General features: G+C 37.5%; 1 protein-coding gene across 1 annotated transcript in view; it reads right to left on the bottom strand.

Moving 5' to 3' along the window:
• WDR49 (WD repeat domain 49) overlaps positions 1–21,727 on the bottom strand; it is a 135,612-nt gene extending 113,885 nt beyond the window's left edge. Inside the window, exons 1-3 of the mRNA XM_078069536.1 lie at positions 21,407–21,727; positions 20,856–21,084; positions 1,424–1,864 (exon numbers count right to left, since the gene is read on the bottom strand). Coding sequence (XP_077925662.1) covers positions 1,424–1,864; positions 20,856–21,017 — 603 coding nt within the window. The 5' untranslated portion in view covers positions 21,018–21,084; positions 21,407–21,727. The remainder of the gene's footprint in view (positions 1–1,423; positions 1,865–20,855; positions 21,085–21,406) is intronic.
• Positions 21,728–22,824: the final 1,097 nt, after the last annotated feature.

Raw genomic sequence — 22,824 nt, 5'->3', positions numbered from 1 at the left:
ATTTTGTGCCTCCCGACTGAGGAACCCCTATTCCAGAACAGACCATTCTAAAACTGATCAAGTCTTTAGATTTGACTACCAATATACTGGAAATATGGGGAACAAGTAGACATGTTCAACAACCCTATCTAAATACAGTCCACAAAATCCAGACTGTGGGAAACTCTAAAGGACAAACACCTCGTTTCTTTAACAAAAATAGCAACAGCAAGAACAAAACAATGCAACAATAAAGAAGAGGTGAAGAAAAACATGTAGATCAAAATAGACCCATCAACAATTCACAATGATTTGGACCTTATTCAGATTTGAATTCAAACAAACTATCAAACAAGGAATTCACAGACTATTAAAAATTATCAGACAAGAAAATATGTACATGACTGAATATTTGATGATAGCAAGGAATTACTTCAATTGATTTTAAATGTGATAGCAGTACTATAATTATGCTAAAAAGGGAGACATTTTTTTAGAAAAATGAAATATTTACAGACTAAATAATTGCATGTCTTGGGTTTCAAAAGTAGGGAGATATAGATGAAACTAGATTGGCTGGGAATTGGAAATGGTTAAGGGTAAATATTGGTTCTTAATACTATTATCTCTGCTTGTGTGTATATTTAAAAATTTTCTTAGAAAGTTTGCCATGTGCTTAATATAAAATACTAAGAACATGGATTCTTTAAGTTTCATCCTTCCCTCACAAACTGATTTTCCTTTCAACATGTTATCTTACTTATAGGTAGAGTCATATAAGGATATTTGTACTTAGTGGGCCCTCCCGATCACAATTAAGAAACTGACTAGGACAGTGGTTAAAATCAGATAAGCAATTCCCTGTAATTGCACTGAGTTGTGCCACGCATTGTTATAGCCTCTCAGCTCTACATATAGACCCATGATTCTACTATAAACTATGGAGTCCAGAAACGTCTTATGAGCCAGCAATGCAGCATGGCCACATTTGGGACAGAGCCAAGAATCTGAGTCACTATCAGCTGTGTCCTTTAAAGGTGCCCAAGAAACCAGTTTGGGAAATCTACTAGCCCACTTGGCTCTATTTGCATTCCCTCCAGGTGAGAGGAGAGGCACAGAGAGGTACTACAGCTCTTTGTCACTGCCAGTGTTATACTTGATATTGGTCAGGAGCCCTGTCTCATCATTTTTTTCCCCTTTTTAAGCAGTAAATTTAAGGCGCCTGGTGGCTCAGTCAGTTAAGTGTCTGCCTTCGGCTCAGATCATGATCCCAGGGTCCTGGGATCGAGTCCCGCATCAGGCTCCCTGCTCAGCAGGGAGTCTGCTTCTCCCTCTACCCCCTCACCCCCACTCATGATCTCTCTCTCTCTCTCTCTCTCAAATAAACAAATAAAAAAATCTTTAAAGAAATAAAGTAGTAAATTTATTTATTAAGATTTGGTACCTTGTTTACATTTTCCAGAGAAACCAGACTTGTCACCCACAGGTGTTTAAGCTTGGTGGTATCTGAAGTGATGGGAAGTGTTTCTTGCAGCTTTAAATTCTCTCCCCAGATTCCTAATAAGCCTTCCTTACTGATGGTCAGATAACGACTTGAACTTTTTAAGAAAATTACTTTTTGAACGGTGTCCTTGTGCTTCACGGGGAGGAATTCAAGGTCTTTCCACTGGGGAACCACAGTTGCCTTTGCTCGTTCGTCTTTCTCATAAAGTGCTAACAGCATAAATGAAGTCAGCTTGTCCCAGTTAATGAAGCCATCTTGGGCTACATCCACTTTGTCAAAGAGCTCCCCATATTCTTCCTTTGTGCCCCAACCAACAATCTCTGTCATCCTTTGCATAAACTCTTCTCTGGACATGCAAATGGTTTGACATGGCTCTGAGGGCTAGAAACAGGAATAAAAACAAGACAACAGTGAAAGCATCCATAAGTACCAGAGCATTGCCCCATCCCCAGATGTGGACCTAATCAGCAATTCTTCCAAGATGCAAAGACAAATGTCTTTTACTCTGTAACAAGACTATATTTAAGTTAATTGGGACCAGGGAGCACAGAATTGACAGGGCTACAAGCTGACATTTTCGATAACAAATATCCTTATAACTGGAAAAGGGAAGCAGGAGAGTCAAAGATTTGATATGATGATGGAAGCAGCGGTCAGAGTAATGTGGGGCTATATTCCAAGGAATGCAAGCACCTCCGGAAGCAGGAAAAGGCAAGGAAACAGAGTCTCCGCTAGAGCCTCCAGATGGAAGGCAATCCTGACAACACCCTGATTTTAGCCCTGTAAAACCCATTTTGGACTTGTGACCTCCAAATTAAGATAATAAATCTGTGTGTTTGAAGCTACTAAGCTTGTGATAATTTGTTATAGCATCAGTAGGAAACTAGCATAGTGGTTTACAAAAGATGGATAAACAGAGTTGAGCACAGCCAATAAAATTATACCACACTGAAACTTTAATCCAAAAGCAAGAAGTTCACTTCCGTAAATACATCATTACAAATACACCATGACAGTGAAATCATAAATGGTTGATTTTGTTATTAATGGTACTTATGCTCTATAAAGTGTTTGCAAATACTAAATTAGCAGATACTGAACCATAGTTCTGAGAGGAAATACAGAGTTATGTTTCTATGAGCCCCTGGTCACAATATTTTCATCACTTGATCAATTCATAATTTGTTTGTGTGTTTCCATTGAAAGACACTTAATTTAATATATATAGTTAATTTACTAATATTGAATTCACGACCAACTGAATAAAGCTTATCTAACACATGTATCATGTATTTTCTCCATAAGGCACATCATAGCCTTCTTGCACTTAGGAACACTAAACAGAACTTTACCACCACACTTGGGGGTCACTTTTAAACAGCGAAATCACCAACAAAAACACAAAATGCAAAAAGAACTTGGCACTAAGTAGACCACAAATAGGATACTTGTTTGCAGTATGAGAGCTAGAATAAAAAGGCAGAGTGTCATGTTGTCTGCCCTCAGCCTGGAATATGTACATTGGAGGCTGAAATCTTTTGCCACTCTGTACATGTCTGCAAACGACCATGAAAGCGTCTCCAGTATTAATTTTGGGGTTACAAATAAATTTTAGCAAGTAGGCAAACTCACAAATACCAAATCTGTGCATGAGAATACTGTTAATATTATTATTTCAGGGATGCCTGGGTAGCTCAGTTAAGTGTCTGCCTTCGGCTCAGGTCATGATCTCAGGGTCCTGGGATCGAGCCCCGCATCGGGCTCCTTGCTCAGCAGGGAGTCTGCTTCTCCCTCTGCCTGCCGCTCCCCCTGCTTGTGTGTGCTCTCTCTCCCTTTCTCTGACAATAAATAAAATCTTCAAAAAAATTTTTTTAATTATTATTTGAAATAATATTTAAAATAAGTTTATATTTTACTACTTAATAGGCTGTTTAGTTTGGTGATATTCATGATGAGAGAATCTACTTCTCCTACTACCTTGGAGCCAATGAGTCAGGATTGATAGTAAGCACTGGGAGAAAGCATATTGTAGAGCAAGTCATATAATTGTAGGTTTAAACTTAATTCCACCAGTAATTGTGAGACCTACTGGCAAGTTACTTCACTGCTGAGCCTTAATTTCTCCATCTGTAAAGTGGATATAGCAATATCAGCCACAAGAAAATTGTTTTTAAAATTAACTGATATTTCAATAGATGTAGAAAAAGCATTTCACAAAATTCAATGCCCATTCATGAATTTTGAAACTCTCAGTAAACTAAGAATAGAGGAGAACTTCCTCAACTTGATAAAGAATATCTACCCAAAAAATGCACATCTAGCATCATATTCAATGGTGAGAAACTGGAGGCTTTCCTACTAAGATCTGGTACAAGGCAAGGATGCTCCCCTCACAGTTGCTTTTTAACATCATAATGAAAGTTCTAGCTAATGCAACAAGATAAGGAAGTAAAAGATATAAATATTGGAAAAGAAGAAATAAAACTGTCTTTGTTACAGGTGGCATGATCATCTATGTAGAAAACCTGAAAGAATCAACAAATAAACTCCTGGAACTATTAAGACTGCAGGATACAAGGTTAATATACAAAGGTCAATTGTTCTGCTATATACCAGCAAACAATAAGTGGAATTTGAAATTAAAATCACAATATCATTTATTTCAGTATCCAGAAAAATGAAATGCATATAAATCTAAGAAATGCATAAAAGATCTATATGAGATAAACTACAAAACTCCAATCAATGAAATCAAAAGAACGAAATAAATGAAAACATATCTCATGCTTATAGATAGGGAGACTCAATACTGTCAAGATCTCAGTTCTTCCCAAGATATTGGGAACTAACACAATATTGAAGGACAAGAACAAAGTTGGAGAACTAACTCTACATGACTTCCAGACATACTATAAAACTACAGTAAGTACCACAACGGTGTGGGATTGTCATAAAAATAGACAAAGAGATCAATGGAACAGAGAGCCCAGAAACAGACCCACATAAATCTAGTCACTAGATCTTTGACAAAGGTCCAAGGCAATACAATAGAGAAAAAATAATATTTCCAACAAGTGGTGCTGGAATACCTGGACATCCACATCATAAAAAATGAATCTAGACACAAACCTTAGACCCTTCACAAAAATTAACTCAAAATGGATCGCAGCCTTAAACGTAAAACACAAAACTATAAAACTCCTAGAAGATTACGTGGAGGCAAACCTAGATGACCTTCAGTTTGGTGATGACTCTTTAGATGCAACACCAAAGGCACGATCCCTGAGAGAAAGAATTCATAATCTGGACTTCACTAAAATTAAAAACTCCTGCTCTATGAAATATAATGTCAAAAGAATGAGAAGAAAAACCATAGACTGGGAGAAAATATTTTCAAAAGATATATCTGACAAAGAACTCATCCAGAACATGTTTTTAAAATTCTTAAAATTTAACAATAAGAAAACAAACAATCCAATTTAAAAACGGGCCAACGGCCTTAATTCATACCTTACAAAAGATATACAGATATGCAAAAAGCATATGGAAAGAAGCTCCACATCATATGCCATCAGGGAATGACAGGTGTCATCACACACCCTATTAGAATGGCCAGAAATCTGGAACGCTGACAAGACCAAATGCTGACAAGGATCCAGAACAGGAACTCTCAGGCATTGCTGATGGGAATGTAACATCATACAGCCTCTTTGGAAGACAGTTTTGGTGGCTTCTTAGAAAACTGAACATATTCTTATTATATGATCCAGCAATCATGCTCCTTCGGATTAACCCAAATGAACTGAAGACTCGGATTTTCACACAAAAACCTGCACACGGATGTTTAGAGCAGCTTTATTTGTAATTGCCAATACTTGGAAGTTGATGTCCTCCAATGAGTGATGGATAAATAAACTGTGGTATATCCAGAGAATAGAATATTATTCAGTGCTAAAAAGAAATGAGCTATCAAGCAATGAAAAGACCTGGAGGAGCCTTAAATGCATACTACTAAGTGAAAAAAGCCGATCTGAAAAGGTTTCATGGTATGATTCCAACTACATGAAATTCTACAAAAAGCAAAACCATAGAGATAGTAAAAGGTTCAGTGGTTGCCAGGGGTTAGAGTGAGGGAGGATGAATAGGCAGAGCATACAGGATTTTCAGGGCAGTGAAACTACTCTGTATGATACCATAGTGGTGGATATATGTCATTACGCATTTGTCCAAACCCCACAGAATGTACAAGACTAAGAGTGAGTCCTAATGTAAAGTGTGGCCTTTGGGTGATTATGATGTGTCAATGTAGGTTCATCAGGAGTAACAAACGTACCCCTCTGGTGGAGGATGTGGATAAAGGGGGAGGCTGTGCATGTTTCAGGGTAGGGGAAATATAGGTAATCTCTGTTATCTTCCCCTTAATTCTGTTGTGAGTCTAAAACTACTCTAAAAATATAAAGTTTTAATTGAAAAAAAAAAAAAAGATGAGCTGAGGTATTATGTGTGCAAAAACTAAGTAATCAAGCATTTAATAGAATTTGGTCTAGGTTTTTGATTAATTAACTTTCTGATAAATAATTAGTATCCAGCCCTTTGAACTACTCAGAAGTCCATCATTCTTTTCTTTGTTAAATTATTTTTAGTCCAAAAAGTTTAGAGAGATGGAAATTTTTCAGTGACCCAGATTTTAAGTGTAGAGAAAGAACTTGATCCTAAAAACACTCCATTTGAGCCAAACTGCAAACTGTTTCTGAACGCTATGTCAATGTTGATCTTTTATTTTAAAACTGTTACATAACGACATCAACCAGCCTCTTATATTTATGTTATTATCTTATATTATGTTTAAAACATTTTCAAGCTGAACTCAGAGTATTTTCTTATGAGTTAGTGATTTTTTTTCTAAGAAGAGAAAACCGTTTTGTCTGATAAATACCAAAATAAGTCTTTCTTATATCCTAGAATATGGAATTGCAAATGGACCATAAACAAAGACAACAAACTTTCTTCTCCAAAGTAATATACACAATCAACTTTATAATTTTCTGCGTATTGATAATGCCAATATGCACCAGGAGAAGATTTGAGGAATACTCCCAATTTATGAAGTTTGACAGAAAAGAGCAACTATATAATATACCGGACAGTCCTATTATTGATTGTTCACTGATTTAAGTTTGAAAATAAAACCAATTTTTGCCATTCCTTTGGTTAAAATTTAGGAATTTGCTATTACTAAAATTTTCTAACGTGCTTCAAGAATCATTATGCCTTGATCAGTATGTGTTTTGTGTTTATTAATTCTATTATATGCCAGCTTTAATAAATTAGTTCAATGTACAATGAAAGTCTGTGATCTTTTACACAAACTTAAAGGCACAAATGCATTAACTTTTACCACACAGTTAATGCTCATTTTATCAGTGGCTCCCAGTTATGCTCTGAGACGAGAATTAATTCAGTCATCCCATTATGTTATACACATCACACACTGTGGCAGGAGGATCGTGTGGTTGTGCACTTGGAGCTCTAAGCCTCAGCCTCAGTTATTATGCCTCTAAATAGGGATAATGATAACTACCCATTAGGGCTGTTATCAGGATTAGCTGATAATTTATGTGAACCACACGGGATAATTTAAGGTGAGTATAACACATTTATACGCAATAAATGTTAATTCCCTGCTAACTAGTTTAAAGAATAGAAGGACTCTCTATACAATGTCATCATGTTAGCAATGACTCTTCTCTAAGGATTTAGCTAAATTCATTTGTTGATATGAGTGTGTGTGTGTGTAAGGATTTGGAAGTGTACATAATTACTAATTTTAGTAAATTGATCCTATCAGGGGTGGCTAGTTGCTAACTAGATGCTTATAAGAGACTTCTCAGTGGGTCCAAAGAATATGTGAAGGAGACCCTACTGACAGGACTGCGTGAAGCTCTCGGTTTCTCTGACCACTGTCTTCATGGCAGCAGATGCTGGTTTTGAGCTTCAGATGAACTAGCAACTGCACGCACGGTTTCAGCAGCTCTTCCTCAGATAGGAAATGGTTCTAAGTGAGCTCAGCAAAAGTAAAGTTTACCTACGTGTTTCCAGAGACCAAGACCCTTTCATACAGACGAGATCAACATTTTGTCATCACGAGCCACTTCTGCTACTTTATGAATTTTAGGTGAGCCAGAGGTTTCTAGCCTGGACTTCTTGGCAGAGGGTAATTCCACAGGAAGAAAGATAAAACAGTCCCTCAATCTAAAAATGAGCTTGCATATACCATGATTTAGTTGAGATAAACTCTCAATCTGTATTAGATTCAGTACTGAGTGGCAAAATAACTCATCTTTGAGCCATCTTTGAAAAAAAAAATACATATATATATATATAAGTATACATATATATCTAAATTAATACCAATTCAGTTAACATCTGGGTATTATGGCTGACTTCACTACATAATATTTGTGTGATCCTAAGTCAGTCATAACAATTCTCAGGGTTTATATTAGGGTCCAATAAGATAATCTGCATATAAGGCCATCTTTACATTAAATAATTTTATTCCAACTTTAAGTTATTATTGTTGAAATCACATCCACAGCAAGCTAGATTCACAAGCATATATTTAGTATAGCTAGGGAAATATTAAGAATTTAGGAAATTTGATTTCATTATAAAACATAAGCATAAAATAATTAATTCTCAGTCCCTTCAACCGAAAACTTAATTTGACTTTAATAAGAAGTATGGCTTCAATATAACCTTCTTCCCATAGACAATTTGTTCCAATTTGACTGTAGACTTTCCAAACAAAAACTCCTAACAGTGTTTGAAAGTATACCCTTCACTTCTATTAGTCAAGATTCTCTGGTCTTTTGGAGGTAAAAATTTGTACCCCAGCAACTCTTAGAATTTCTCTTATAATAAAAGTGAACAGTGCTTTATCTAATAGAAAACATATTCTCATTCAGCCCTTCCAAGATAATGTTTCTACATTTATTTTGCTATATCTATTTAACTATTGAGCAATACAAATAACCCAGTATTGCTTCCAAGTGTTCCTACAAAAAAGCTAATACACTCGGAAAGTCTGGTTGATTATCTCAGTGGTCATAACTTTAGACATTTAGAAAATCTTCCTGTCTTCCTGAAAGCCTTTCAAAGAATATTCTAAAAATCCTTTCCTTTTGCCTAGAAAGCATTTTCTGCAGATATAGTCAGTTCTCATGAGTTTTTTTTTTTTTTTTTTTTTTTGAAGCATGGACTCTGTACAACTCCCTTCAGCCTTTGAGATTTGTAAGATTTGGATTTCACTGTACCTTCTGTGAAAACTAAGCACTAAACCTAAGTACAAACCTCCAAAAATATACCCTTTGTAAGAAAGTTGACAGCCTTTTTTAAAATTGAGATCATGTACTTTCAATTAGCAATGTGTTAAGTGTGCCCACACATTTTTAAAATTATTTAGTTTTTTGCACAGAATAATTCATAGAAATTTATTATAGAAAATACAAAATATAAATAAGCCAAAATTTAAAATCCTCCATAATGCCATCAACATGTCAGATTTTTTTTTTTTCTGGGCAGAAAGAGAAATACTTGTGTATTATTTTTCAAATGGTGTCATGATATACATATCTTTGTATGCTGCATTTTCCACTTTACATCAAACTGTGAAGGTGTGCCTTGTACAATATATACTGGTCTTTACCATCATTTTTAATGGCTGCACAATATTCTGTGGAGAAGACATATAATTTATGGCCCCCATTATTAAAAATTTCAATTGTTCCCAATGCTTTGCTGTTTTATATAAACACCCCTGCCCACAACAAACATCCCAATACATACATCTTTGCTCCCTTGTCCAATTATTTCCTGAGGGAAATTCCCTAGAAACAGAATTGCTGAGTCAGAATTTAACCATTCTTAAAGTTTTTGATATATCTTACCAACTTCCTCCAAAAGGTTGAACAAATTTACATTTCCATCAACGAAGTCTGAGATTGCCTATACCCAAAACCCTCACTGAGCTCACTCCTCTTAAGACTCACCAATTGCTTGCTAAAAAATAGTTCTAGTAAGCCTAAACATTTACATACTTGCTGGCAAAACAAAGCAATACATTCTCAAAGTGGACACTTAATTTTTTTTAATTCTGCTAACTTTTAGGAATGCTGTTTATGCTTGTTTTTTCCTTAATTTTTTCCTAAAATTAATGAAATGAGGAAAGAAAGTTTTTCTCCTTTTTTCCCTACTCTGTAAATAAGGACTTGCCAAAGATAAGACTACAAGTCCCAGTTAAAAACTATGGAGAGACAACAATCCAATTTACTCAGAAATCTAGGGATTTTCTTCCATACCAAAGCAAGCAGTGAGTTAACATGTGACTGACCCCAGAGTTCACTGCCCTCATTCACTGGTGAGGATGTGCTTCCAGATCCTGAAAATTAATGACAGATTGTGAGTTGTAAGCCACTCGGAGGGATACTTTCACCCATCCATGGATCCATTCATCCATCCTTCCACTGATCTATTCATTAATAAGTATATATTGAGCTTATACACCACACAGGGTAGAATGGGGTAGGTTTATTTATTCATTCACTCAACAAATATTTATTAAGTGACAGCTCCATGCCGAACACTATTTTAAGCACTCAGCATCAAGGTCTGTGCTCTTCAAATACACTTCAGTAGAAAGCCTCGGTGTGCTGGTCACAGTGAATGACACATGGTTTCAGGTTACCAAAAGTAATAGGAACACAAGAATCACACTAATTATTCTCTTCCCTAATTTCAAACTGAATTTAGAATATACCCATGTCAAAAGCATTCCATAAACAGAAATCTTTCTTGGACCAGAAAGCTTTCCTTAGTTTGAAAGCTTTTTATTTTTTTTCTTTCATATCATTAGAATTCTGCGATGCTTTTTTTTTTTCTCTACATGAAAAATAGTTTCTAATAGAGTTTCAGAATCTTGTTTTCCTCAGGACCTGCTAGTTTTATCAAGCATTTCACCCAAAATAATATTTCTTCTGTCAAATATTTGGCATGATTTTTGGGTAATGTTCCATGACAGCTGAATGAGTATACACTGTCAAAATGCATCCTTTCCCCCATCTCTATAATTAAATTTAAAATTAACATGCTGCTTTCTCATGCTTCGTTCTGTTACACTTGCCTCAATTTCCCTTGGTTCTGAAGCCTATTGGTTATGAATATGTATTAGCATTTGCTGTCAAACCCTGTGAACATCTTCTGGAGCAGAAGATTAGATATGTTATTTTAAAACAGATGCATCAGTTTAAATCATCCCCTGCAATGTTCACCTACCAGTGAACTTTCATGAGAGACTGAACAACAGAATAGGAGACACTAGTCTGCCAGCCAGGGTTCATATAGCCTTTTTTTTTCTTGCTTCAATGAATTTTAGTCAGTATTAATTTCATTTACAGTATAATAGCAACGATTCAAGAGCTCACCAGTCTGAACAGAGTTAAAATTTCATGACTAACAAAGACACAGGCAAATGGATGCCTGAAAGCACCATACTACTTCTGCCCAACCAAACTTTGCTCTTCATATCCTCTTTCTAGAAAACTAATCTCCCTTGGGGCACTTGGGTGGCTCAGGTGGTTGAGCATCTACCTCTAGCTCAGGTCATGATCCCAGGGTCCTCAGATGGAGCCCCACGTCAGGCTCCCTGCTCAGCGGGGAGTCTGCTTCTCCCTCTGCCTTTGCCCCTCCCCCCGCTTATTCTCTCTCTCTTTCTCCCTCACCCTCTCTCAAATAAATAAATAAAATCTTAAAAAAAGAAAGAAAGAAAAGAAAACTATCTCCCCACCCACATTTACCTGCCAGAGTGATGCCCTTCCCTCAGATTGCAGCTTGGATGTTACTTCGTCCAGGAAGCCTTCCAGGAGGCCCCTCCCCAATGCAAGCAATGTGTTCTCCCAACACTGTTCTTTTCCTCAGAGCACTGGGCAGTTAACAGAGTAACTGCGAGTTCACTTATTGGCATACCCTTTTGTGAGGGAAGGTCCGAGTCTAAGTGGTTTTCAACTCCCACAGGATAGACATCACTAAGTGCCTGTTGCTAGAATGAGGAAATGAATGAATATATTTTTAATATGCTCTTCCATGTTGCAGAAGAGATGCTCATCTGTTTTACTAATAACTTCAAGTTTGAGAAGGAGGCCAGAGTAATGAACAATGGTCAAGTTATAGAATAATACTGTATAAAATGTGGGAAAATCGGAAGAATTCTAAGTAAAGTTTAGGGTTGTTCATGATGAGAAAAGGGACAAAAATGGGTATCAGACCACTCTGAGCAATGTTCTGACTCTGCCCAAAAACTCAAATGGAACTGGACAAATCCCTTCATTTAGATTTTTGTATCCTTGCCTGTAAAATGAAGGCAGGAAATTATGTCTCTATAGTCTCTCTCTTAACACTAAAACTCAGCGAAAGGAAGTTGATGGAGAAGCACTACTTAGTAGACGATCAAAGTATTTATAAAAAGCATTGCTTTTAAATTCAGCATTGTTAAACACACATTTAGAGCAGTACCACGGAATTTGTACGTTATTAAGATATACTGACATTTTAATGACATTTATCTTTGCACTGAATTATGGTATAGATAAGGTGCCCACAAAGCCATTTGTTCTGCCTTACCCAGCTACAAGCACAGTTCTATTTTTCCATAATTGAGACCTCGATACACACAAATACACACATTTTTCATTTTAGAATATGATTATACACTGTTCTGCAATTTTCTTTTTTTTTTCACTGAACAGTAAATCTTGACAATTTTATATGCCTGCCTTATTCTTTTTAATAGCTTAGTAGGCACACACCATAATTTATTTATCCATTCACTTATTGACAAATATTTGGGCTGTTTTAAATAGTCCATTTTACTGACAATATTACAATGAATATTCTTATACATATATTTTTTAGGATAGCATATCAAATTGGAATTGCTCCTTCAAAAAGGACACATTTGATACATTTTACATTTGATACATTCTGGAAAATGGCCTACCAAAAAAAGCTTTGACAATTCACAGTCTCAATAATAGTACCCATATCCCGGATTCTTTGCCAACAATATAGATTAGTAAACTTTTTAATCTTTGCCAAGCTGATGAATGAAAGATGAGGTCTTCTTTTTTTTTATTAGAGTTTCAAATCAAATTCCTAATAAGTTTGAGGATCTTTTCACACGATCAGTGGCCACTTGTGTAGCATTCTTCCTTGAATACATAAAATATGATAAAGTATGTAAACATAGTCTACGTAGAATAGAACTTGATGTGATATGTATATGTGCATTTATGGGTAGAAATGAATAAAAAATACACTGGAAAGATGCAACATGAGAGCAGTTACCTGGACCAGAGCAGTGCAACATGAAAGCAGTTACCAGAACAATGGTAAAGGGGACTTTGATGTGTGACTTGACTTTTTACAATGAGAATAGTGTATTCCTTCTAACTTTGCTTTAATAACAAAGGGACTGTTAAATAAATAGGAATCATAAAGGTGAGTGAAATTGTATTTCACTGGCTATAATCTCTTTTTCTCTCCCTTCTGTTTTAAGAAATAACCCTACTTCTTTATGTATTGTATCCACTCCAGTTGTTTCTCTACCACCTTGAAAAATTTCCCTCAGCTCGGTCTTAGACACTCTGCTCTCTCCTCCAGACAGTTCAGCAGCACATATGGTCTCAGCCCTCCAGGATCTGTGCATCTCAACTGACTTCTATCTGCCTGCCTGACCCTTCTACTTGGCTTTGAACAAGTAACAGTCTTGTACTTAGTCAGGACATCTGCAATGAGAGGAACGAAAAGAACATGCAAGAAGCTACGATAAGAGTGAACAGAAACCTGGTAAGGTGCTAATCTAGCCTGGGTGGTGAGAGAAGACTTTCTTGAGAGAATGGTATTGAAATATGAAGTAGGAGTTTGCTGGAAAATTGTGGGGGAGGGGGCAGGAATATTCCATGCTGAGCCCAGCACTCGGTAAGTCCTAAAACAGAAATACTGTTAAATAATTCAAATAACTAAAATATGATTGTCATGACTTAAATAATTTGGGTAAAGTTCCAGTGCTGGATAATCTTGTGACTGATTGGTTGGAACCATAAATCCAGACTAAACACCTGTGGGGAGGCGGAACCAGATTGGATGAGGAGGTAAGAATTCCCTTGGAAAGGAATAGATGTTACGTATTCTTTACAGTACTAGGGAAGAATGTAGAAAAATAAGTTTCAAATGAGAGAGAAGGAAAATATTTTCTGGTATCTCTAGGGCCAAGAATCGATTTGGTCTCTAAGGTCTGGCATGTGTGCAGAGTGACCCCTAGACCATATAAATGTGGTCAGAAATGATGAAATGGAACAAGTTAGTAGGATACCATGAAAAAGGCACAAACAAAACAGCATTGTCCAATAGGACTTTCTGCAGTGACGAAAATGTTCTATAATCTTAACGATCCAATGTGATAACTACTAACCACATGTGGCTACTGAGTACTTTAAATGTGGCTGATGCCTGTGAGCAATTGAATCTTTTATTAAATTCCTATTTTATTTCACTTTAATTTAAATAACCACAAGTGGTGGGGTGCCTGGATGTCTCAGTCGTGAGACTGAGTCCCGCGTTAGCTTCCACACTCAGTGCAGAATCTGCTTGAGATTCTTTCGCCCTCTTCTCCTCCCCCTGCTCTCTCTCTCAAATAAATAAATAATTTTTTAAAAAGTTAAATAAATAAATAACCACCTATGGCTCACGGTCACCATATTGGACAATGCAGGTCTGGTCTCAGAACTGTTGAGAGAATTAGGAAAGAAGGTGTGCACACATGGAAGGTGAAGGAGTAGAGGAAAAGAGTGTCCTTGGTAGTCCTCAGGAGAGAATGTTGGTGTCCAGAGAGTCAAGATTTAATAAAGGTCATATCCATGAAATGGTGGGAAGACATGATGAGGGAGGAAAAGACCCTGAGGGACTTTGTGGAGGTGTGAAGCCAGAGCCTTGGGGTAAAGTTGGAAATTTACACAGGGACAATCCAGAGGCTTCTTATTTCTAGCAATGGAGCTGGTGGGGTCTTGTGTCATCATTGAGTGTGCTATACTTGGTAACAAATGACAAATGTGCCATCAAAATGGTACAAATTACAGTTCTTTAGTTGTCTGTTTTCTTCATGTTTCTTTTTTTTAATTCTCAGGAAATTTGAAAAAGTAGGCCATGGCCTTCTACAGGTCTAGTGAAGCTGATGCACTACAAATGAATAGCAACAGACATTCTGCTGTCTTTCCCTCACCTTCATAACAAGTTTTTGGTTGCTTTCTCTGCTCCAGTCCCAGCCAAAGCTCAAGGTTAAGGTATTTGTTCACCTAAAGCACTCTTCACCACCCTCTCAGATCCAGATCAATTTTTAGAAGCACCTGCCCCAAAAAGCACACAGAGAAATTGGAAAGGGCATGAAGCTGTTAGAACTTGTCACAAAATTCAGCACAAAGTCAACAGCGTTCAAGAAGAGCAATTTTTCATGTGTGTTGACACATAACTTCCCTCGCCTGTGTTTTGGTGATGACATTGCTTGCTGACCTCAACCATGAATGCTAGCAAGTCAGACAAAACCTCCAAAGAATCTCTGTCATTTCCAATTGTGCCAGCAGCAGTGGTATTGGATTTGCTTCATGCCATCACCTTAATGCTGGGGGGGGGGGGGGGGACCCACGGAGCTTTGCTGATTGCTGCTGCCATCAAAAGTGGGTTTTTTGATTCCACTAAGAGAGTTGGGGTGAGACGTGCTCTGACCTGCTGCCTTTGTTTAGCAGGCCATGAATTGACTGAGGCTGCTGAATGCACAAGGTACTATATAATAGTTATAGATTAAGCTTTACCTGTTTACTTTCTCATAAGCCTCCACTGAGATGCCTTTAGAACGGAAAAGATAATCAAAAAAAAAAAACAAGAGATTATTCTTATCTTTTCTTTTTTTTCTTCCACCTTTTCTCTGCATTGATTTTATTATAGGAGCTGTTGATTATTTGCTGATTGCACATTAATTCCAAGTTACCAGGGCAGAGCGCCTGTGTGCTATCAACTTAACATGCTTGCTTTGTTAATGAAGTCCTTATCCTGTTGGATCCCTGTTCCTTGAAGCAACATCTCAAAGAGAGGTTGCCTTGTGGCCAGTGGCAGCCCTGCCATACAATGCGCTGGAAAGTTGACAATCTGTCCCTCGGCCCTCGCTCTGCCCCACGGGGTAATTCAATTAAGTATTTTTGAGTTTTGTTCTCCTTGTGTGTAAATGGAAAATAAAAATGTCTACCCCACCTACATTCCAGGCTGGTGAGAGGATCAAATAACCTGATACCTACAGAAGTGCTTTGTAAAATCTTACCATACTTAAAAGATAATAAATTTTTATTCATCATTTTTACCGCCACTGATTTCTAGAAAGAGTTTTAGTTCAGCTACAGCGAAGGTACAGAGGCAGCTGAACCACTAAGCAAAGATAAAAGAACAGGAGTCATCCAATGAAAATAGCAGATAATTGTTCCAGAAAAATCTACGTTAAGAATAGTGGTATCAGTTGAACACTAAATTTAAACCTCCTGGCAGTTAAGGCAAAACATTGTTAGGCACGTGACTCGCCTTCATCTATGAAATGAAGCATGTGGGTTTATTAGGCGAGACAGAACTTTTTTCTGTTTTCTGGGCAGATGAGACTGTTTTCTGGGCACACACCTGTGTACACTTTCAGCTGCCCTTGCAGTCGGAATGTGAGTCCAGCTCACGAAAGCCTTCCCTACGTGCTCCTTCATACTCTCCCTCCTGCTACTAGCTTGATGCATGGCAATCACCGAAGGTGGGAGAGGGAAGGAGCCTAGGCACCTGAATCCTTACTTGGAGCTGCCGACCAATTAGAAATATCTACTTTCTACTTTATATGAGCAAGAAATAAACCTCTATTATGTATGAGCTATTATATTTTTTTTACACAGTTTGCACACCCTATAAAAATAAAGATTTTCTAATTTGGGACTTTACTGGATAACAATGTATAGAGTTTTTACTATCAGTTTTACCTTAAAAAAAATGTTTAAATGATCTTCATGGACTATCTCATATTTTATCAGAAGCAAGCAAAATCTAATGGTTCTGAGAAAGGGGAATAAAACAAAGATGGGGGATATTATTTGCATTGGGATGGTAATGCCTGGAATAGAAAAGAAAGAAGCAAGAGACAAGAATACTTCTGGAACACAAGACATGTCCAGGAAGGCCTGTCTGTTTGGGGACCTTACTAGTGAAGACACAGTGAGCATTGAGAAGGCTGAGAGAAGACTGGAGCCTTAATGAACTGGGGGAGGCAGTTTAGAAGGAAAGACAAATAAATAAGGGAAAGGTAGGAAAGAACTTAACCCAACTTTCTGTATTCCCTTAAAGTCTAGGCGGCCTGGCAGGGTCTCAGAACCCTCAGCTTTGTCCTGTGGGAGCAAGGAAGAGTCATTCATTGGCTCTGCTGTAGAATCTGTCTATAGGCAGATTCTTGGGAATTTTATAAAGACAATCAAGCATGAGGATATCATAAATTCTGTGGATTTAATCATTTTATTACATCTCGAGCACAATTTTCAGAACTACGGAATTGCCTCCTGAACTTCTCTAGGCTTTTCAGACTAAGTTAGCATAAGTGCACTGTGTAGATTCTATTTGCTCCCAAGATAGGTTTGTTCTGAGAACCTCCCTGAACTTCCCTGGGGACTGCCTCCTGGGATTTTTGCTCTGCTTTTCCCAATGTTTTGGCCCTTCCTACTTTGAGCATAAATAGCTCTCCTTTTGCATATGGTTTAAATTTCATTTCTAGCTATTCAAGCTAAAGATTTAGTAGGGCTTGGGCAAATGGCAGCATGGAGTAGACAGGGTAGGACCAGCCCCTGGTTCTGGGCCCAACCTTGGCCAGAACAGACGTTTCAGGAGATGATACACAGACACAGTTGCTGTGGGAAGTAGGTCAGGAGGTAACCCAGTGAGTCCAGCAGTGTAGGCATCTACAGTCCCAGGCCAAACAGGCAGCAGGGCATCAGGGACCAAAGAACAGAGTCCCGGCATGCAGAGGTCAACAATGGAGAATTCAAGGAAAGAAATGCTCAGAAACCTACATAGCCAGACTCTCAGAAGAAACTCAATATATAACGGGTTCCAGGGGGGCTTTTCCAAAACTCAATTTCAGTTGGGCCAGCATTTCCACCTTAGGCATTCCTATAACATCATCAAACCACAGCCATCTTTCTTTACATAGTAGCTAGCTTTTGAAGTATCTAAGAAAATGTAAAATATGGTTGACATCAAAATAATATGAATGTCCAGAGACCATGTCATTTCTTTAAGCATTGCAAGTGCGACAGGAAAGTTTGAGTAACAACCATTTTACAATTCTATGAATAATACAAATTTCATTGCCTTCAAGTTGATATATGGCTTTTTGGACACCGTCACTTGAAAGAAAATGAAATCCACAAGTTACTTTTCTAGTACATCTATCTAGGTAATTTCTTTGTTCCAAAGATAAGGATTAATTTAAAACAAAATAAAGTAAGATGTAAAAAAGTAAAAAAATAAAAAAATAAAAATAAGGATAAAGACATCAATTAAAAGCTTTTGAGTGCTAATAAAATGAACGCTTTGTACTCTTCTAAGTGAATTTGTCTTTGCAACTCATTGCTTCCACTTCCTAGCACACCTAAAAGGAATGCAGAAGCACAGTTGTGTTATTCAAAGTTTAACTTCCTTTAGGAAATGTATGAGTTACAATCAAGAGAATGTTAGTGGCCATGTGGTGCAACCTCTACTCACTGAATATATAATACCTATGTTAACTGAGTACTTACTCCGTGCCAAGCATTCTTCCAAGGATTTTCCAGATACGATCTTATTGAATCTTCACCACAACCTTATTATCCCCACATTAGAAATAAAGGAAACTGAGGTCCAAACGGCTTGAGTGATTTGCACATAGACACATTGTAAGAGGCAAAACTGGGATTTAAATCCAAGAAATCAGATTCCTAGAGCTCAAACAGTAAGTGATTCCAAGTCATTTATACTGTCCTATGATAAATGTAAGCACTCCTTCCTTTATTCCTAAATGCTACTACTAAGATTTATATGGTATATGTATTTCCTTGGAAACATATGTGAAACATTCAGTACACAATTCAAAGACCCAACTTCCCTTTCTTCAATTAAGGATAAGGACTTTATCTATATCTGACAACTTTTCAGCCCCAAATAAGCAATCTGGGTACCCAAAACAAGATAAGAGATAAAGGGACCTAGTGCCAGAATCTTGGCATTGCCAAGAGCATGTCTTTAGTGACTGGAGTACAAACCACTGACTTTAAGGTCCCGTGTTGCTGGACAGCAGCTGACGGCGATTTTTCCTTTTACGGCAATCTACACCTGTGGACTGTGGGCCTAACGCTCATGACAGATGGACTGAATGCCACTGAAACCGCCTTGTGTATCATTGTCCTCTAGGTCTCCATTCTGGGCTTGGAAATCATATTGTCTCAAGGGCCTAACTCTTAGTCCTGGTGGCACATTTGCCATTAGATTATTCCATTCTGTGTCTATTGAGTCTGTTAAACATGGACAGACTTCTTTTTCTCTGGAAAGTACGTCTGCAAAGCTCAATTCCATTTTTAAAAACTGTCATTAGATTTTCTAGGTCCATGTAAGCTCTGAATTGCAATCTATTCACCCTCTGTAATACCTGCTTTTCCAACTGGTAATGTCAAAATAAGTGATCCAGTCTTCGAAACATTTAAAGTAAAACAAAACAAAACCAAAAAACCAACAGCTCTTGAGATTGATTATCCCGTTTCATTGGGTTCACTCTAGGCTGATCAGTGGTTTGAAGAGAACACCCACCCCCACCTTCTGCAGCAGTTTCACTCTCTAACATATTGACTTTATAATGTCGACTCTCTTAACCAGTCCTAGAATTCAGATTCTTTGTGTTCTTAGCAGAACAAACCACCACATTTCTGTTCATTCCAGAGTCAAAGCTGTCATAGTCTGCTGTTACATTTCTCTGAATGTCTTCAAGCTGTCAAAATGTTTGCTGTGTCTATCAAAATATGCCAAATTCATTTGGGGCATTGGACATGAGCAACACTGAAATTTTGCAGACAAATGGGGTTGGATGAATAGCAGATATATGACAATTAAAATGAGAAAAGTGTAGGGCAGAGAATGTCTTTGCTACTAAATATGATAGATTATATTATAAAGAAATGATTGATATAAGTTGGATGTTAATTTATCATTGCAGGTAGAATCGAACTTGTTATGCAAAACAGGACATGGCAGACTTTTTCAGTAGTTAGCAACATTTTGGGGGAGAGATAAAAATTAAAATTTATGCCAATTACAGACCAATAGAATTGTCCCATTTCATCATGCTTTATTAATTTCAAGGTGGTATTCCAAAATATTGTAGGTCTGTTTCAAATTAATGTGGATACTCCCAAGCACCCTCGGAGGATCTTCTGAAGGCCTGAGAACATATTTTAGCAAACATTATGAAGTAGAAAGGTTGGAGGCTCATGTCCACCTAAATTCCACAGCATGAAAGAGCACTTCTTCCTATTCACATGAGAAATTAAAAATCATTTTGATGTATGCTGTTTACTATGCATAGCTGCCGACTTCAAATTAATTAAGATAGAGAGAAGGAAGTTATTTATTTATAGTTAAAATTCCTAAGGCCTGTTTTATATATAGAATTAAAAGGATAACTTTAAGTTTCATTTTGATGAGCATTGCCCCAATATTTACCCAAAAAAGTGGGAGACTGGTCTCTCGCACGGGATCTTGGGACAATAAATTGCCAAAATTAGCTTTGAAAAGGAGTTGAGTCACTTGGAGTGAAGCAGGGGAGAATGGTTGCAAACTGCCTATTTGCATTTCCAGAGTTCTCCTTGAATGTTCCATGCAAGGACAGTTGTACTGGGAGTCACCTTAGAGGTCTGGTGTTCCCCACTCACAGCCACAACTTCCAGGTTTCCAAAACTGTGATGATCACTAAGAAAAATTTTGTCAGAGAATTAATCCTTCCTTGATGACAATGATATTCAACAGCAGCAATTGCAAACTAAATAATATTATTTGGCCCAAAGAACTGAGGGATAAAGTTACTCTGGTGTTAAATTCAAGCCTGACTGATTCTTTTCAATTCCCTGTTTTAACCATTGAATATATCAACAATTTTAAGAGAAAAACCTTTTTCACCCCAGTCTTCATGAACAATTCAAATTCTCCAGTAAAGAAGATTAAGGCTTACCTCAAAGGCACTCTGTATTTTGCAAAAGTCGCCCACACTGAGCTGGTTTTCAAGCAGGGCTGGGCAGGGGCCTTCATCTGTGGTGGCACCTCCTGCCCTCCCAGGGCTGTTTGACCCAGGCTGGGGCCCCTTGTTCAACTCAAGTGCATTCTGGTAACTCATAATGGCTTCACCCCTTTTCAGCTGCCTTCAACTACTTCAACACTTTTTTTTCCCCTTCAACAGGTGCCTTTGAAAAGAAACCCAATTTAGCAGAATTCCAAAATGAAAGCACATTTCAAGGCAAACAATGAGAAGGCAAAATGTTCAAGGCCAAGAGGTAAGGAATAAAAGCCCTCAACCCCCACCCTTCTTTAATTCCACAGTTTACTTCCAAAATCTGTCGAATCCTTTTAAAACCCCCCTCCTTATATTCTGTTTAATCTGGCTTGATTAAAAATGCATAAAACTTCCCCCATGTTTATGCCAACTGACAGAACCACAGAAAGTATCTTCTAAATCTCATTTTAAATGCATTAGAAAAGCAACTTCTCAAAATCTCTCTGGCTAACCTTGCTTCTATTAACATGTTGGGGTTTTAAACTCCATTTTCTTGTATGACGCAGATGCAAGACTTCTGTCCCAGTGAAGGGCTTGTCTCTGAAGGCCACCTTCCCAGTAATGTGGAATTCTTTGTTTTCATCTGTTCCTGCTGCCTTTGTATGTTTCCTGGCAACCAAAGTCAAGCCAACTAAAACTTTTCCTTCACCACGCCCCCCCACAACTAATTACTGACCTGACAGTCTGCATATGTGATGTGAATGTTGGTTTTTTTTTTTAAAGGACAATTCAGCTCACTCACTTTTAATTAAACTTCATTGCTATATTATTAAAAGGCAAGTTTTATAAATATATTTTCTATGAAGCATGCTATATATTATGAGATAATAGGATTAGCCAAAAGAAAAGAGAAATGACATTCTGGAATTGTATGTTTTCCATGTAGGAAACATTTTATTCTTAATTAATAAGGATCTGTTCCTTTACCTTCTCTTTTCTTAGTTTCTATGTATCTAAAATGGGGATGTTGTTCAATTCATTGAATATAAGGGGAAAAACCACAGCATAACATGATAAACTTTGTAATAAAACCACTTACAGTACCGTCACTGGCTCAGCTAATACTAATGAAAGGGAAGAAAAAAAAGAAAAGTTAACTTTTTTTTTGACTATTTACCATGTGCTAGCACTACACTAAGCACTTTGCATTCTTTTTCTTGTTAAGCTTTACAATAATCCTGAAAAGCAAACAAGATCGCTGTCCCCACTTTACAGATGAAGAGGCAAAGAAAATGCCAGAAGCCACAGAGTTAATAAGGTATGGATTATGGCAGGGTGGCTCCTGAGCTTCAGAGACTGCTCTAGGGATAGATGTTCTCTCTGCACCTTAGGTTCATCTTTGTAAAAATTAAAAGTTGTCACTCGGTATTTTCTAAGGTCTCTTCCAGCTCTATCATTCTATGGGCTGGTGTTCACAAGACCCTTGGTGATGCACAGTACATTCCCTAGAACACAGAGAAGGAAGCATCCTACAGGCATTCTTGTACCAGTTGGAAGGAAGAAAGGAAGGAAGGAAGGAAGGAAGAGAGGAAGGAAGGAAGGGAGAAAGAAAGAGAGAAAGAAAGAAATGTCATTCACGCATCCATTTAATTTATCCATCTCTCTGCCCACGGTTCATTCCAAAAACCATTTATTAAGAACCTACCGTATGTCACGTCCTGAATTGGACCTTGTGCCTGCACCTGAGGGGTTTATAGGCTTGTGGGAGCAATTACCTGGTTAGATCATCTTTCATGCCAATCCCAACCTCTTGCTGTTTACAGTGCTGTGTCGAGAAAGATTCTGAAGTCATAGGAAAAGAGTGGCATTATAGATTACAGATATGTATCACAGGCACAGAAGGGCAAAGGGGGGGCATGTTTACCACAAA

This window comes from Halichoerus grypus, chromosome 1, assembly GCF_964656455.1.
Source record: "Halichoerus grypus chromosome 1, mHalGry1.hap1.1, whole genome shotgun sequence".
Taxonomy (NCBI): domain Eukaryota; kingdom Metazoa; phylum Chordata; class Mammalia; order Carnivora; family Phocidae; genus Halichoerus; species Halichoerus grypus.
Note: the sequence above shows the minus strand (reverse complement) of the source record. Positions and strands in the feature narration are given on the sequence as shown.